The sequence below is a fragment of the Falco peregrinus genome, chromosome 3 (genome assembly GCF_023634155.1).
Source record: "Falco peregrinus isolate bFalPer1 chromosome 3, bFalPer1.pri, whole genome shotgun sequence".
NCBI lineage: Eukaryota > Metazoa > Chordata > Aves > Falconiformes > Falconidae > Falco > Falco peregrinus.
Window position 1 is genome coordinate 107,720,547 of NC_073723.1, and position 17,485 is coordinate 107,738,031.

General features: G+C 41.9%; 1 protein-coding gene across 4 annotated transcripts in view; it reads left to right on the forward strand.

Annotated features, from left to right (window-relative positions):
- The window catches only part of PANK4 (pantothenate kinase 4 (inactive)), a 25,885-nt gene continuing 8,400 nt past the window's right edge, over positions 1–17,485 (forward strand). For all 4 annotated transcript variants that reach the window (XR_008746274.1, XM_055798599.1, XM_055798600.1 and 1 more), the window contains exons 1-12: positions 1–154; positions 3,366–3,448; positions 4,297–4,505; positions 6,578–6,761; positions 7,278–7,370; positions 8,242–8,395; positions 9,370–9,551; positions 11,052–11,133; positions 12,272–12,372; positions 14,271–14,426; positions 15,373–15,485; positions 15,983–16,070. Coding sequence is in view for 3 of the 4 variants with exons in the window: in XM_055798599.1 (XP_055654574.1) it covers positions 1–154; positions 3,366–3,448; positions 4,297–4,505; positions 6,578–6,761; positions 7,278–7,370; positions 8,242–8,395; positions 9,370–9,551; positions 11,052–11,133; positions 12,272–12,372; positions 14,271–14,426; positions 15,373–15,485; positions 15,983–16,070 (1,599 nt within the window). In the remaining variant the exon portion in view is untranslated. The remainder of the gene's footprint in view (positions 155–3,365; positions 3,449–4,296; positions 4,506–6,577; positions 6,762–7,277; positions 7,371–8,241; positions 8,396–9,369; positions 9,552–11,051; positions 11,134–12,271; positions 12,373–14,270; positions 14,427–15,372; positions 15,486–15,982; positions 16,071–17,485) is intronic.

Consider the following 17,485-nt stretch of genomic DNA (forward strand, 5'->3'; position numbering starts at 1 on the left):
ATGAGGCCAGGCGAGGAGTGGGTCGCGTTCAAAATGGCGGAGCGGGGCGGGCGAGGGAGCGGCGGTCACGGCAGTTTGGACAAGAGCATCACCCTCCCGCCCGATGAGATCTTCCGCAACCTGGAGAACGCCAAGCGCTTCGCAATAGACATCGGTAACCGGGCGGGCGCGGCGGGGGGCGGCGGGGAGGGGGCGCCGGGCCAGGACCGGGCGGCGGCTCCGGCCCGCTGAGGGGAGGCGCGGGGCCGGGCCGCCGGCGCGGGGCATGCCGGGAAGCGCAGTCCTGCGGGGCGGCCGGGCCGCCTTGGGGCGCGCGGGGCGCACTGCAGCTCCCGGCAGGCAGCGCGGCGGCGGGGGTGGCGCGGGGCACGCCGGGAGCGCGAGTCCCGGTCCGCGGCCCGAGCGAGGCGGCGGCGGCGGGCGGCACTACAAGCCCCGGCATGCCGGGCGCGGGGGGAGCGCCGGAGGAACGGCCCGGGCCGCCCTTGGCTCTGGGCGGCAGCCCCGGCGGGGGCAGCGGCCTGTCCTTCTGCAAGGGGAGCGCGGCCCGCGACCCCGGGCGAGAAGACGGTGGCCCGGGACCGGCCGCCCTGGGCCCGGCTGCTCTCGGCCCGGCTGGGGATCCCCCCCGCGACCGCCCCTCCGTGCCTCTGCAGCGGGCCTTGGAGGAGAAGGCGCGGCGGAAAGCTGCTGCTCCGCCCGCCCTGGCACAGCGGGTGGCTGCGGAGCTGAGGGGGCTCTTGGCAGGGTCTGGGGGCCTGCAGCAGCGGCTGGCCACGCTGGCTTCCACAGTCACCCAGAAACACCGCCGGCCCGCGCACAAGCCTGAGAACGTGACATTGCTGGGTGTTACACAAGGGCCGGACAGAGCAATGCACATCGAAGTGACACCGGAGCAGCCCGGCAGGGAGCTGTGCTGGCGTGGGCGGCTGTGCTGGGACACGGCACAGCTAGCCTGGGAGCAGTGGTTTCACCTGTACAGGTGTTCGCTGCTGTTCTGTGGAGATCTGCAAAGCCAAAAATGCTAGTTCACGCATTTTGCTTCCGTTTTGCAGTTACTAGCTCAGCAGAACTATTTAGTAGGAAAGCCAGAAGAGTGTTCTTCAGCCACAGTACTGTGCAGTACTGCTGTGAGCCTCCATTAGTCCTCTGGTTAACCCTACTCTGGGTGGCATAGACTTCCTGTAGTGGGAAGAATATATGCACCATATTACACAATCTTGTCATATCACAAGTCTGCTTCACTCCTCCAGAAGCTACTTGTTTCATGCATGTTAAAATAACAGCTGGAATTGGTCCTTTCTGTGGGTCAGAGTGGAATTAGAGTTGTGGGATTAGTTATAAAGCCTAGTTACATGGCTCAGCTGGTGTTCTGAATGGATTTAAGCCTTTAAAAACGGGGAGAGGAAGGGGAGAATGTATAAAGCATAGCGTTGCATACCATTTATCTGGTGATAAATTATTTGATGAAGCACCTATGTCATTATCAGTGTTGAACACACAGTATGATATTCCACCACAAGCTTCGTGATTCCTCTACTTAGAGATTTGAAAGGAAGCTTTTCCTCATAGCACAGAGCTACTGAGCTGTTTACAAAAAAAAAAGAGCTAAGAAAACCTCACCTTTAAGGAACGAACTAGCAGAACATTGTTTGGATTTTGTTTACCAGAAATGTTAAAGCATTGGCTGGTACACTGAAGATCTGAGGTCAGGAAAGCTTTGTTGCTTTTGTTGCTCTAAGTGTCTGTCAGTGATCACTAAATTAAACTCACTTATGTTTTGCTGGAGAAAGCTGTCTGTCTTTCTCCTATAGCTTGCAAAAAATTTCCCTGCTTATTTGAGCACTATGGAGGACATTAGAGTACTGTTATGAAGGCAAAGCTATAAGCACTAGCTGATTCTTTTTCACTTGCCCATGCTGCGTTTCTTGATTACACTTGTTTATAAGTTATTAGGGTATGGGGCCACTGAATTTAGCCATTATGTTATGATCTAACACTGCCAGGTTTTTATTTGCTGTTGAGACTAATTTTAACCCAGTAGTAAGTCTAATTCCTGTCTCATATCATATGCAGTATGTTATAAGAGATGAATGGTAAACTTGCTGAAAGGGGGAACACACCAAATCTTCGGCAAGAGGCGAGTAGTGCATGCAGATTAACATCAGCTAAACATTAGGCCTGTAGCACTGATGTGAACCTGTGCCCCGCGTTCCTGATCCGAGGGCATGGATGCAAAGTTAGAACTGACTTTCTGTACAAATGAGGGTGGTTATGGTCTGCAGTCCAGGGTACTTTTTATGCTGAGTTAAAATTAAGGGGTTTTCTCCAACAGCCAAAGCAGCTTAGAGGTTTATGAAGCAAACTGATACCTTAATCAGATCCTGATACTCGGGACTGGTTGAAGAGGCATTTCTTTTTTTGAAGGGGAAAAAAATTAAGGCTTCTTTTAACAAAAATAAACAGGCTTTGACAGCCTCCTACTTACAGGCTCAAATACCTTCTCGATTAAGATACCAGAGGTATCAGAAGCACCAGCAGGTACTGTTTTGTCCTAAGGAAAAATAGTTAGTGAAGTTATTCAGTCTAACTTCATAAATTCACTTTTGCAGGTCAGATGCAAAGACAGCACAGATAGGGCAAGTGATTAAGCTCTGTTTCAAGACAGGAGTTGGAAGTTTTATTGTCTTGATGTAAGCAGACTCAAGGCCTGAAGAGAAGAGGGTGGTCTGCTCAGGCTTGCATTTTGGTAGTATCACTAACTGGTATGCTTGAGGAACATCATTCTCAGTGTTCTTTACCCCAAAGCCAAGAATAATCTTGCAGAATCATTTATTGAGTAATCTTCTAACCAGCTATGAATTTGAAGCTTGCCCTTGGAAGCAGGTTAAGAATATTTACTGAAGTGTTCCTGATAAAACACTTTTTGATTGTGCATATGGCATGCATTGGTGAACTGTGACAAACCTGCTTACAAAAATAGTGTTTTAAGCAGCAGATCTGGGGGTTTCTGTAAAGTTTCCAAACAAGATAAACGATACATGTGCTAGCCCAGTGAATTAAGGACTTCCACTTATTTTTGCTCATGTTCAGTCATTCCCACATCAGCTGGGTATAAGTTCAACTTGTGGAGCTCCCTCACCCCACCCCATAAGTAGTTCATTTGGAGTTAACCATGCCAAATCAGTTTCTAGACAAGGGTTCTTTGGCATGCTGCGTTATGCACTTAGCTTAACTATATCTGGTTTTAGCCGAGGAAGTCTTAAAACCCAAGAACTCAAAGGTACAGCATACATAAACATAAGTTAACGTTGTTTGCTCTAAGGTGAGGCATTAATCATAACTTGCCATCTTTTTATTAACAGGTGGTTCATTAACCAAGTTGGCTTACTACTCAACCGTGCAGCATAAAGTGGCAAGAGTGAGATCCTTTGATCATTCTGGAAAGGTAAGACTTGTATCATTGATCAGTTGCATGCAGTTGACTCAGCGAAGCACTGGGCTGGCTTCTCATAGTAGAATAGAGATTTCATCTGAAAGCCATCTAGTAACTTGCTCTATAGAAACTATAGGAAAGTTCTAAATAAAGTTTTAAGTATGACCTTCTGTCATGTCTGTCTCTCTGAAGTAAGTAGTCACAACTTAAATGTTTTTTTAACACACATTCTAGTGTGTGCTGACACTTAGAGCCATCCCTAAGTGTGTGTACTGCAGCTCAGATGAGTGTGTGGCTTCTGTTAATAACCCTTCACTATATTCCAGGGGAAATTAGACATTAGCATGGGTCTGGCAATTATTTTTGCTTTACAAGCTTAATATAGCTCTAGATCTAAATTCATGTGATGATACATCATACTTGTTCTCTTTACTGAAAGACTGATTGCAGGGCTTCAGAGTTGTGCAGCCCATGCACTGACAAATTCAGTTAGATCCCTTGCCTTCTTGACAGCACTTGTATTGCCAGCTGGCGTTCAAAATAGTTATTTTCTAGACAGGTAAATGTGGTACTTCTGTAAAAAGCCCAGGCTCCCATATAAACATAACTTTTATCATACAGAGGTATTGCATGCATGTCTAACACATGGGAGAATTGACAATGTTCCCAGTTTAAGGAGAAATCAGATCTGTTGAAACTATGTTCTTCTTTTAAAGTAGCTTGGGGCGTTATGTTTAGTAGCATTAACAGTTTCAAGGCAAAGGAAGCACAGGTATTGGTGTTCAATGGTTTAGCATATAACCTTGTTTCTCGAGGAAGGATTTTGAATGATCTGTAAGAAATTCTTTTCTCTTTTAAAGGACATAGAAAATGAACCTTTGTATGAAATATCAGTTCAGGAGGAGATTACAGCTCGACTTCACTTCATTAAATTTGAGAACACTTATATTGAAACCTGCCTAGATTTCATCAAAGACCATCTTGTCAATACAGAGACAAAAGTCATCAAAGCTACAGGTGGTGGTGCCTATAAATTCAAAGATCTTATTGAGAAGAAATTGGGGTTGAAGTAAGTGGAACTGTTTAAATTCAACTATAGGAGTGAACTTCTTTGATGAGATTTTTAATAGGCTAACTTTCCACTTTGCCCATCTGCCCTCAAAAGCCACCCATGCCACAAGAGTGAAGCAGTATAACATGTGTGTGCATCTTGATCAGACCAGGCTGAATTGACTCATTAGTCAACACAAGCTGCAAAAAGATAACTGTATCACTAATTGGCACAGTGGAGGTGCAGCAATCGAGCACAGGGCTCAGGAATAAGAGTAAAAAGAAGAAAGCAAGGCATGATCGCAGCTTTTTTTATATATATATAAAGGATCTCATTTGCACCTACTCCACTTTTAAGTTAAACTAGTCTCATGATTATAAGAATGGTTTTTGCTTTTGACCCCTCAGCTAGCAGGATTTCAGTGATGGTATCCTAGCTATCAGTAGTATGCTTTGGACATACCATTGAACTCTACTGGAGTAGAGATCTGAATACACAAAACCCACAGTGATACATAATATGAAGTAATATTTGAAATAGAGTAGTTAGTACATTTATTAGTAACAGGAATTTTAATTAGGAACATTTGATGAGGTACTGTGATGAGGTGTGTTTAAGTGTCAGTCTTTCTATTTAAGGATGAAACCCACAAGGCAACTTTATTATTACAAGCCCAAATATTGCTGCCAAACACTTTTTTTCTTGGATGTACCTAATCTCTGTAGTTGCTTAGGCACTCAAGTTAGAGTTCCAAAAGCTTCTAACACTTTTCTGAGCATGCTTAGAAATTAATAATTAATATAATGTACTAACTTACTGTATAGCTCCTACCTAACACACATAGGCCTGCAGGAGACTAAAGGGCAGTTTCATGAGTTTACAGCCTCCTAAATTTCAAACAACCTTATCAAACACTGTACAGTAAAATGCTTCCGTAAGTAGAGATAAAAATACCATTAATTTACACCAATATAAAACATTACCTGATGTTACTGGGGAGACCCTCAGGGCACCTCTCCCACTGCAGTTCTACACAATAAATTCTTCCCTTTCTGAGGGACTGTGTTCATCTCCTTTTATACTGCTTTTTCAGATTACTTTCTTCTTCTGATAGGTAGGATGCTGTTAACCTTTTTTTCAAACCAGCCTGCATCAGTACCTTATTGGCTGTAACCAGGCATCAATTAATCAAGACAAGGAGGCGGTTCCCCCCACTTTTCTCATGTGGTGCACCTGGATTTTGTTTCTTTGGTCATGACATATTTAATTGGTCAACAGGCTCAAAAAGCAGCACCTTCTCCATCCTGACAAACAGAAAGCATAACCGAGATGTGTATTTGTGCATGTGTTTCAACAAGGCTTATGATATTTCATCTAAGAAATTCAGTGTATTCCATCTAAGACATCTACCATAAATCAGTAACAATACAAAAGATACAGAAGTTTGCAAAAGTCAGTAAGTGTTAGCTGACTTACAGAATTTAGATAAGATGACTGATGTAATTATCGTGTTCCCAGACTCCGTACTCAGGATGCGTACTGTTTTGAATCCAATGTTCTCATGAGAAGCCTTTTTGTCCTGTCTTCAGTAATCCCGGTGGTAGGCTCCTCGCTGCCACTTTCATCTGTCACAAACAAGTGTTGAAATGTTCAGGGGGACCTTTTCCTTTATTGAGAAGGAAGGAGAAAATTACTCTGTGTTAGGAAATTGTTTTGTTAGGTTAATTTCCTGTTAAGTTTCCTGACCTACTTTATTGCACGGGTGCACATATGCTTGCGTTAGCCCCAGGGTGCTAAAGAGGCAGTGTAAACAGGCAAATAGGGGAGCAGGATTATTTGTAATGACAGCATGGTTAATATAAGATTAAAGTTACTGTAACTACAGCCTAACTTCAGATTGTGTGTTCTGGCATGGCAGATGAACATCAGAATGTACGCAGATGTAGGTCTCATAAGATGTCTGGACTTTTGCCATGTGGTGTGGGTTACTATCTCCTGTTTGTAAAGTCTTAAAAACAACTGTTCTAAAAGCGTACTTGCTTATCTGTGACATTTATGTAAGGATGTTTTTTTCTCCCCTTTCCCCTCAGAGTAGATAAAGAAGATGTAATGACCTGTCTAATTAAAGGATGCAACTTTGTGCTAAGGAACATACCCCATGAAGTGTTTGCATACCAGAAAGATTCAGATACAGAATTCCGATTTCAGATGAACCACCCAAATATTTTCCCTTATTTACTGGTGAATATTGGCTCTGGGGTTTCTATAGTGAAGGTGAGTAAAATGTGTTATTGTAGGATTTGATAAAGGTGATCTGGTTTAGACTTGTAGTTGTTTCTTCTTGGGTAATACAAAGTTTAGAAAGAAAATAAGGACTTTTTTTTATTTATTTCCATTTCTTACAGAGTTATGAATGCTTTTCCATTCACTGGCATAGTTTCTTTTTAATGACATTTGGTGTTTAGAGAAGTTGTTACATTAACTGATGAGGACAAAGACTGTCAGATCAAAGTGAATTTTAATATTTGTTGTTTGTTTTGGTATGCTGTTGAGGGGACCAAATTTTATGTCTGTATTTAGGATTATTGGCCAAGAATTAAGTACAAACATTCCACAAACTGCTTGTGGTATAAGCCTGTGGAACATGCACTTCTCACCTGCTATGTAGACAGTTAAATAGTTCTGCCTACACTAATTCCACTGTTCAGAAAACCCCCACATGCTCTCATATCTGAGTCTTTATAGTTATAATAGGACTTTCTAGACAAATCTGCCGTGTTTTATTGACAGGTAGAAACAGAAGACAAATTTGAATGGATTGGAGGGAGCTCAATTGGAGGTGGAACCTTCTGGGGTCTTGGAGCACTGCTCACAAAAACAAAGGTATTGACGTGTCCTTTAATTCCGTTACACATTACGGTTTCAGGGGTTCCTCACTTAAATGTCAAGTTGGCCATCTGCCAGAATAAGGCTGGATTTAGTTCTGCTCTGCCTAACGCAGCTCTTAAATCGTGCTGGTTTTTGCTGTCTTGAAGATCCATGTGACTTAAATAGGTGTCCCTAAATGTCAGCGGTGTAGAAAAAGCTAGAGTTACATATGCACCAAGTAAGAAAATGTCAAAGGGAAGACCCATACTGGCAATGTTTGTTTGATGCTTTTAAAAGAGAAATCTTAGAACATGAAAATGTCTGCTCTTAATTGTCTCTGATTTTGTAGAAGAAGAAGTCAGGGAAGAAATTAGGGTTAACAGACAAAATTGTATTGGGGTAATGCAGATTGCACACAAGTTTCATTTCAGGAACAGTAATGCATTTCTGCAACAGTAAAGGCAGTTTTTGGGGTTTTAAACATCTTTTTCTTACGCTTCAAGAAGGTCTAAGGGTGTTTGCTCTTAGTTACTGTGTTTCTGACTTTCCCAAGATAAGAGATGCATGAGGCTTCTGTTTTATATGTGCTGATCCATCTCTAGCTTTCAGGGGAAATTGAACAAATTATTTGCAGATAACTGAAGAGGATGGCTGTGCTTTTCATCATTAAAGGAGCTCCACTTAAGATCAGTCTGTTGGATGAGATACAGACTCTGGATAAGTCCTTGTAATTAGGAATAGTGTAGTTTTTGCTGGCAGGGTGGATTCGTAAGACAAGTCACCCCACCCTGTTTTGATTAGTAAAGCTGCTGCAGAGCTCCGGGTTTATGGGGAAGGTTCTCTGGCTGTCCAGGAAAGCTAAAGTAACTCTGCTTCTCATCCTCAGAAATTTGATGAATTGCTTCAACTTGCTTCAAAGGGCCAGCACACAAATGTAGACATGCTGGTGAAAGATGTGTATGGAGGCGCCTACCAGACCCTGGGGCTAAGTGGAAATCTGATAGCTAGCAGCTTCGGGAAATCTACTACCGCAGATAAAGGTATTGGTATATAAAAGATCTACCCAAGATTTGCTTTACCCAAGATAAGCTTTACCAAGTTAATGCTTTACATTGCCTGTCAGCGTGATTGGCTGCTTGTGCAGCTTCCTGTGAACACTTCAAGGGATGGAAAAATAGTTGCCAGCTTCATCAGCATAAACATATCTTGCCTTAGCCATTTCCCTGTGTCATGGGGGAGGGGGGACTTGGAGCACTGCTTGAGTTGCTCCAGTTATTTGGAGTTGTTGGCTGCATTTCTTCTCCTCATTCGTTTCAAACCTCTCTTCTGGCCCTTGGGAATCTAAGGTCTATAATGATCTTACAAGTAGAGCTGGAAAATAACCATCAGTTCTTTTCATGATCTTGCCTACATGTGTTTTGCCTGCATAATATTTTATTGATTAAAAATGTGACATAGTACTGCCTTACAAGCAGACATTCAGATTTTCAGTTTGGGATTGCAGAAGTCTAGGCAAACGACAAAAATAGCTGTCCAGGTAGTTAATATATTCCTGTGGGAAGTGTATGTGGCTTTCGTGGTCCAGAAAAGAATCTATGGCAGTGATTTACTATAATTTGCAATTTGATTTGCAGTATTATAATAAAATGCTTGCAGTGCCTCTCGGGTCAAGATGGACAGATGAACCATCATCCGTGTTTCCTAGAGAGAAGAAATTGAGTTCTTGCCATTTGCTGTTGACCTTTCAAGCAGGTTTCTTTCAAGCAGTATTTCAGAGGCTTAGTGTGTTTTTCGTATCTTTAGTCAAATACACACTCCTTGCTATTTGAAGGACTTTCTTTATAAGAGATTTTTGGCGAAGGGGGGTGGAACACCTTTCTTCTACACACATAAAGAAACTGGTCAAACTCCGTAATTATTTCCCTCCAGCTGTAAGCTATCTGTTAGAAGAGTACAGTCCATTTGAGTATTCTTCAGCTGTGTTTAATTTTGTTTACTGTTTCTTTCCTTTAAGAATTTTCCAAAGAAGATATGGCAAAAAGTTTACTACATATGATCAGCAATGACATTGGTCAACTCGCCTGCCTCTATGCCAAACTCCATAACTTAGATAAAATATATTTTGGAGGATTCTTTATTCGGGGTCACCCTGTTACCATGCGCACAATAACCTACAGTATCAACTTCTTCTCCAAGGTAATGAAAACAGAAATTTTCCTAATAGCAAAGTCACGTGTTTAGTTAACTTTCTAGGTTGTTGGGAGATTTTAATAAATGAATTTGCCCATGAAATAAGCTTAGAGGGCGGCTGTTTAGGTAGGTAAGGCAGGGCTATAAAGATCTGTTGTGGGAGGGGTAAAATCACTGTGAAATGCCTGGGAGTCCTGCCTGGCCTCCCTTTCTCTCCCTCTCTCTCTCTTTATTATTATTTTTTGGTTGACAGTCTGTCTTGTAGCTGCCAAGTTATGAGTTTTCACTGTTTTCTTAGATAGCTTAGATATTGTTATTCAATTCCTCTTGCTGATTTGCGTCTATTTCTTTTCACATCCTAGGCTGTGCAAGGCGGGATTGTTCTGCCAAGATAGTTAGCAGTTAGTATCAGTGGGGGTTTTTTTGGTTTTTATATGTTGTTCAAAAAAAACAAACCAAAAAACCCACCCAAAAAACAACCAAGCTGTAGTTCTTTGCAGGTTTTGAGGCTGTGGAAAATAGTGAAGATTTCTCACTAGGAAACCAAAAGTCAAATCCAAAAGCTCACTTAATGGTTGTCACAGGTATATCAGTTCCTGCATTTTTGCAATTTTATAGAATAGGTGACACAAATATTTTTCTCATTTTGGTGCTTCAAGCAAGGGGCTCCCGTGTGCTGCTGTTTCCCCCCCTTTTATTTCACCGTTGCATTCCCTTTCTGTAAAACTTTGTTTGGTTTCAAGAAAACTATTGCAAAACTGCAGCTTTAGGTTCATGTAAGAATAGCTTTATCAGTGATTCAAATCCAAATTCGCTGTGAATTGCAGCTCATCTTTTACTGTAGCTTGTCAGTGTGAACTGTTCTTACAGTCGCGGCTGCAGACGTAGCTGATTTGCCTTTAGAGAAGGCAGCGTCTCACTGGGATGGAGGGTGTCCTTACCCTCTCTAGCATTCGTCTACTGCACTGACAAACTAATTTGATGGCGGAAATGCTTGCCTATGGATAGTATACAGTGTCTGTATGCTGTTGAGTGTTGAATAGCAGTGTAATGAAATAAAGATAATGAGCAATGTCTGGAATGTGTTGGATGCAGTGGCAAACACTTACGTTAGTGACCTAGAAATCAGATGACCTTACATTTCCAGCCCGTTCAAGCAAGAGGAGTTGAATATTCATGGAGTGATGCAATTGTCTTTTCTAGTGAAGGCACTGGCTTCCCTCTGCTTCTGTGGTTGTGCAGGCTTAGAATACACACCACTGTGCATGCCTTTCCCCCCCTCCCCCCCCAGCTGTTTAATAATTGTGGAATGATGTATGTAAGCAGTTCCTCCTGAAGCTGTGTTTCAGAAGCAGGATGAAAGTTACTGAATGTGTTAGAATGTAGCACAAATGAATATTACCATCTTCTAGTTGTTTCTATTAAATATAAGTGTAAAACTAGTGACAAAGAAGTACATGTTAGCCATCAGGGACCATCCAATTGCAATGTTTCATATTGTGGCAGGGAGAGGTTCAGGCATTGTTCCTGAGACATGAAGGCTACCTGGGAGCCATTGGGGCATTTTTAAAAGGAGCTGAACAAGACAGTAAGTACAGCACTGCTATGTTCTGTATATGCTGTGTTCTGAAATGTCAGTGTAATGTCCAAGTGTCTCTTAAGAGGCTGCATGTAAAGCTGTTGCCTAAATAAATACATTTGGCACTAATAAACACAGATGCTGGGCTTTGGTTTTATATATTCTGGCAAGGACATCTTGATTTCTCATGGTTTTCCTGCTCACCTTTGAGAAGCTGGCAGGATTTGGCTCTTCTCTCCGTTTCTGCAAAGAGCAGTCATAACTCTAAATCAAATTGGGGAAGTGTGGTCTCTGAGAGCTTTCCCCTTCTTTAAGAGGCCAGCTTTTGAATTCAGTTAATGTACTGAAGAAGACCAGCATCTCAGAAATGTGCTCATTTGAGAGTGAAAAGCCTCACAGACATATAAGAAGGATGAGACACTTCCGTCCAGCATTCTTTGGGTACAGGGTGCTTTGGTTGAATTCTGCCACTTTTCTTTCTTGTTGATGTGCTGGTAAGCTAGTCAGTATATTAGTTACAGTGGAGCAGATAGCGAGGTTGTTAACAGTACTTAAAAAATATTAAATGTACCGCAGAATAATGGATGTGGGATTCTTTTCATACCCGTTTTATAGATATGGCCAAGGAACCAGCTACTGAGGAATTAAAAGATGTTGCTTCTGCAGCATGTACTCTACATCTGAACTTGATTAAACTTTTCCTCAAAAAAAAAAGAAATTGAGAAGTAACTTCAGTGTTTATATGAAACTTACATTACACTTTGAAAATTTTGTAATTAGATTTTGTTAATAATGGATCTAGTTTAGAAATAAGTTATCTCTGTATTCTATGATAGTGCTTTGAAGGCATGCTGGTTACAGCCCCTGATGACGAGGAAAGGGGATTAAAAAAAAAGGAATGATTTTAGAACTTTAATTCTTATGTCTCATTCAGGTTGAAGCTCTTTAGAGCGAGGTAATTCACTGAGTGGTTGAAACATTTCTTTTAGGGGTTAGAGGGAAAAATTGTGTTTACTGATAAAAACAAGGGAAGATGGCTTTTGTAGGGAAGCAGCTTCTCTGAGGGGGTGCTACTCTAGTCTCACTCACGGGAGTATTTTCGGTTTTATTTTCAGATTATGTGTGTCTCTGTCTTTCTCTTTTCTAGATCCAAATCAGTATAGCTGGGGAGAAAATTATGCTGGGAGTTCTGGTCTTATGAGCACATCACCTGATGTTTACCCCATGCAGAGAACAAGGAGTGGTACAGTATGTGGTTGTCTTTTCTAGAACTAAGTGCCTTCTCGTAGTAATGGTGATTTGAAAATAGACGGTTATTCTGAAGCCCCTGGGACTCCCGCTTACCAAAAGAAGTGACTAATATGGTGTCTTGTCTGACGGTTTGATGTGATGTCTCCTAAAATCAGATTGTGGCTGCTACTTTGTCTTGTTCTCCTTCACCAAAGCAGGGGAGGGGAGCATTCATCTTTTACCCTTTCTCTGAAGTAGCTGGATTTTGCTACAGCTGAAATACTGTGCTTCAGAATGTTGAATCTGATGTTCCACTGTCTTTAAGCAGCATTTACTTACTTCCTATGAGCAGAGAAATGTATAATTGGACAGAAGAGCATGAGCCCAGTCATCTCTTAAATACCCTGACAATACAGTAATTCCGATTTCACAGTGAAACTGGCATACAGTAAGCAATCAGGAAATACATTCAGGTTTTTAAAGTATCTAATGCTGCATCTACTGAAATGCTTTTGAAAAGAAGCTAGAATAGTGGAGCTCGTTGTGTTTTGCTGTCTCTTACCAGTCTGCAGGTCAGGGTTTTTTCATGTCAGGTTTTTTAAAATTTCTTCCATCGTTGATTTATCTCCTCCTGGTTTTCAGGACTTAGCTCCCGGTACTTGCTGTAGGGGCAGGGAGCAGAGGAGCTGGCTTTGGTTAGTGGCTTGGTCTTTTTAGGCCTGAAGATGAGGGGGAGAACTTTTACTGAATAGTAAGACCTTAATAGAAGTCCACTTTGATGGATTTTGTGGCTTGTGCCTAGATGTAAAAAATATATCTAATTTTAAGCCCTGCCATAACTGAATTTATTCTAGTGAAATTGTGGATTACAAGTATGACCAAAAAAATAACATCGTGATTCTTCTTAATCATAAAATACATGACAGAATATTTAAAAGTATTTATGCAGATATAAATATCTCCTCTTTTTTTTCAACCCTTTAATCTGTGAAAAGATCTTTTTTTCTTTGTTTGTTTTGTTTTTTCATGCTGGCAGTGGTACAGGAGGGTCAAACCAGCTGTAATGCACTGTCCACAGCTGCTCCATTTTGAATTGTTCTATTGCTTGGCACTCACTTTGTTCACGTAAACTGAAATCTCTTTGCAACAATCACAGCTCAGAAATGTCCACTTCTCAGCAGTGAAATTAAAAGACAATTGTTCTATAGCAACCACTCCAGTTTACATACACAAAGTCTTACTACATTGTGGGCTTTAATCTTTACGTATCCTGAACATTTCTAGCCCATGCAGCGTTTGCATATGCAATGCTGTTTTGATAGTTGTATAAAATAAATGTGCACAGTTTTTTTTAGATGCAAGAAGCGAGGCACACTTTTTGTACAAAGCTGTGTAACTTTTTGGTTTGTATTTCAAAACTTCTGTAACATAAATACAACTTTGTGTGACATATTTCACATGAATTTAATCTCTATCCTTAGAAATTTGATCCCAAGCATTGTTTTCACAAGGCATAAGGAAAAGATTTGGAGATTTGATCAGAATTGTAAAATGAAGTTGTGACACAGCATAGCAGCGTTCCTTTGCAAATAAGCCTACGCTGAGCTCTCTGTGCTTCTGTCTTTGGGCCTGATAACCCCACAGATTTGACAGTACTGGGGAGGAAGGGAAGGAGAATAAAATAGAGGGCCTATAGTAAGTTTTCAACATGAAACTTGATGATCTCTGTCGATAGGGTGGGCATGGATAAATAGTTCATGCAGCGAAGTGGATCATTTATGATGATGTATGCTCTAATGTGGTTGTAAAGCTGTCGGTCTTAACCGTGGATGGACTTCTTTAGCCCTTGTGCTAGTTTAATTTGTAATGAATAAATTTCTGGGTAAATTCTAACAAATTTTTCGTTTTTCACCTAGTTTGACATGCTTGAAATGGATAGGTTGGAGAGACCGCTTGTTAACCTACCACTGCTGAAAGACCCATCAACGTATATTCCAGACACCGTTGACCTCACAGACGATGCCATGGCCAGAAAATACTGGCTCACCTGCTTTGAGGAGGCACTGGATGGGGTAAATGTCACAAACAGTCATGTCTATGAATGACACAAATATTTAGCAAATAAATCTGTGGACCAACACATTTACCCTGCAAAATATACCTGCTGTGTGTAAGTACAGTTCCTCTTTCCCCTGATAACAGAGGCTCCTGACTTTGTCCCAGTCTCCTAAAGGAAGTGCTTGGTACCTTCACAGGCAGAAATATTGTTCTTCTGTGGTGCTTTTTCTTTTATTTTTTTAAGGCGTTTTCTTCCTTTAAAAGGCACCACCTCTTTATACAGAGCTGGCAAGCAGGATGGTTATACAGTCAAAGGTCAAAAAGGCAAAGGCTAAAGATATTTACTTGCATTGTGATTACTCATGGGAGCAGCCCTGCTGACTTACCGCCACTTCTGCATTCAAGGGCATGATTTAATCAAACAGGAGTTAATTTTTCTGCACTGCGAAACTGATTCAGTTAGTGCATGCTAGTACTTAAGAGCTATGTATACTTAGTAAGTAAATCCAAATCCAAGACTTCACGAGTGTGTGTCAGGAGGGAAAGGGCTGGGAAGAACACAGGGGTAACACATTGACTTGACCTTACTGCAGTAAAGAAAAAAAGAACACAAGGGGTTGATGTGAACTGTTAAACTTCTGCCTGTTTCTCCTGTTGTGTGTGCACTTTTTTTATCTTTTTTCCCCTCCTGTAAGAAGTTAGAACTTGGGTTTCATTTCTGAAGGTACAGTCTTGGAAACAAACTTTACCTCCTTTCTTCTCCAAAGATTTATTTAAAATAATTCTTCAGTGGTTGGAGTAAGAGAAAGCTGGGAAGTGCTGTGTGGGAGGGACTGGATAGTACACAGGCAGTGAACCGTGTAGCAGGTGGAGGGGTTATTTTTCAGACTGAACTTCAGATCAGTTACATGGAGGAAGAGCTCATTTGGGAACTTCAGTCTTGCCTCATTCCTCTACCAGGTGGCAAAGCGTGCTGCAGCCAGCCAACCGGACTCTATTGATGCACTGGAGAGAGCTGAAAAGTTCCGACAGAAATACTGGAATAAGCTCCAGACACTCAGGCAGCAGCCTTTGTAAGTGTTTTTATCTTCCCTTTTCTGTCACGTGTTAGTTCTGTTGAGCAGAGCAAATTAAAAGCTAACTAAAAGCTAATTAGGTTATGAAGCAGGGCAAACTGAAAGCTAAGTAGGCTGAAGGCTATAGCAAGTTGATGTGCCAGATGTCAGGTCCTCTCACAGAACATTTGGCTCTCATGTATTGGAATTTAATGGGAAAATGATACATAGGCAGAATTTTTTTTTTATAAAAAAATGTTACATGATTATTAAAAATGACAGCATGTTAATTCAAGTATCTGGCTTTGCTCTGAACATTTTCCCTCTCCGTATTTAAATAAACCTTGTAGTAATTTAACCATTGAAAGACAGTGTTTAGCACATGTAGCATGTAAAGACAAGTGCTTGTGTGATGTGCTGTGACTTATGGGGGAAACAGAGGAGGAGAATGACTTTTTTCTGCTTGAAGTAGTTGATCTCTTTTCCCCCTCCCCGCCTCTTTTCCCTTTTTAAAGTGCATATGGTACCTTAACAGTTAGAAGTCTTTTGGATACAAGGGAACACTGTTTAAACGAGTTCAATTTTCCGGATCCCTATTCAAAGGTAAGTCGTTCTTGCTTTACAGGGTGGACAACATGTAAGTTCAAGACGCTTTTTCTATACTCTGAAACTTCATATAAGTAATGACTTACAGGGGAGCCATTAGTAACTGGCTGCCTTGCGGCAGTTTTAAGCAGGTGGTGGTTGTCACTGGGGAGAAACGCAGTGGGGCGTGGGGTATAAAGCCTTGGACCTCCGGCGTGCTCACGATGAGGCCACTGCTAACCAAAAATATGACCAGCTTCAGTTGTCTGATACTTCTGAGAACCAAACTGGTGGTGTCAGTCCTGTTCCTGATGAGCGCCTGGTGTCTGTCATCAGACGCTACGGTAACGTCCTACTTCCATGGGGAGGTGTCTCCCTCTGTTTGGAGCCGAGGAAGCTGCATGGAGAAGCCTGCACTTCTGATGGTGGAGTACCTCACGAGTCACCTGAGAATTTCAATTTTGAGGATAGTCAGTTTATTTGCCTTTATACTGAGGCTACTCCTGCAGTCTGGCAGGCTTCAGGGATTTTTCTATTTTTTCTCCTTATTCTCATAATTCTCTTCATGGTGTGGAAACCATTTTCAAAATTTAAGCTATCTGTAGCCGTATAAGGACTTTCCAATAAATGTGTAAATTGCCAAGTGGTAAAAGACACTTGACATCGTTGTGGTTTAGAGCAGTTAACGATCTCAGCAGCTCCATGCAAATGTCCCCTGTGCTACGAACTCACTGTGTTCCTTTCGCTGCCTTCAAATGCTCTTGCTTGTCTTTCCTCCCTCCACCACCTCCAAGGAAAGGAAAGGAAGGGGGGTGTTCATGAACCGATAGCCACCCTCCCCCACTGCCTCAGGGCCAAGAAAGGCCCAAGAACCCCCAGCTTCACACATTCCGTTACTTGCTGAGGCAACCTGCCCTTAACCACTGTGCTGCTTCCCCACATACTGCTGTACAAGGGTTCTGGATCACTCTTGTCATTTTTGAGATACTCAGTAGAGCTGGGCTGGAGGGTGGCCGAAGGCATAACCTCGAGCTCTTGCAAATCTTCGTTGCCATTGTGCAGCTGTTTACCCTTTGTATTTTACTCTGCAACGTAATGTGGTTGGGGAGAGGACGTGAAGTCAGTATTTCTCAAAAGTCACTTTCTGTAGCTCTGATCCTCACCGCTTGTCTGTGCGGACGTAGAAATGACACAGTGCCAGTGTCTGGTTAGAGAGTTTTTTCTGACTATTGATGTATTTCTACAAAATACATAGAAGGTCCTCCCTGGCTGTATTGTCGGGTGTTAACTTCCACTCTAAGAAGGAAGTAAAAAAAAGTGAGGCGGCTTTTACTTATGTTTGATTTTTGGTAATTCAGACAAGATATTGCCAAGAAAAGATCTCGATGTGAGGATGGCACCCAGTATCACTTTCAAGTTTTTTAAGGTGACAG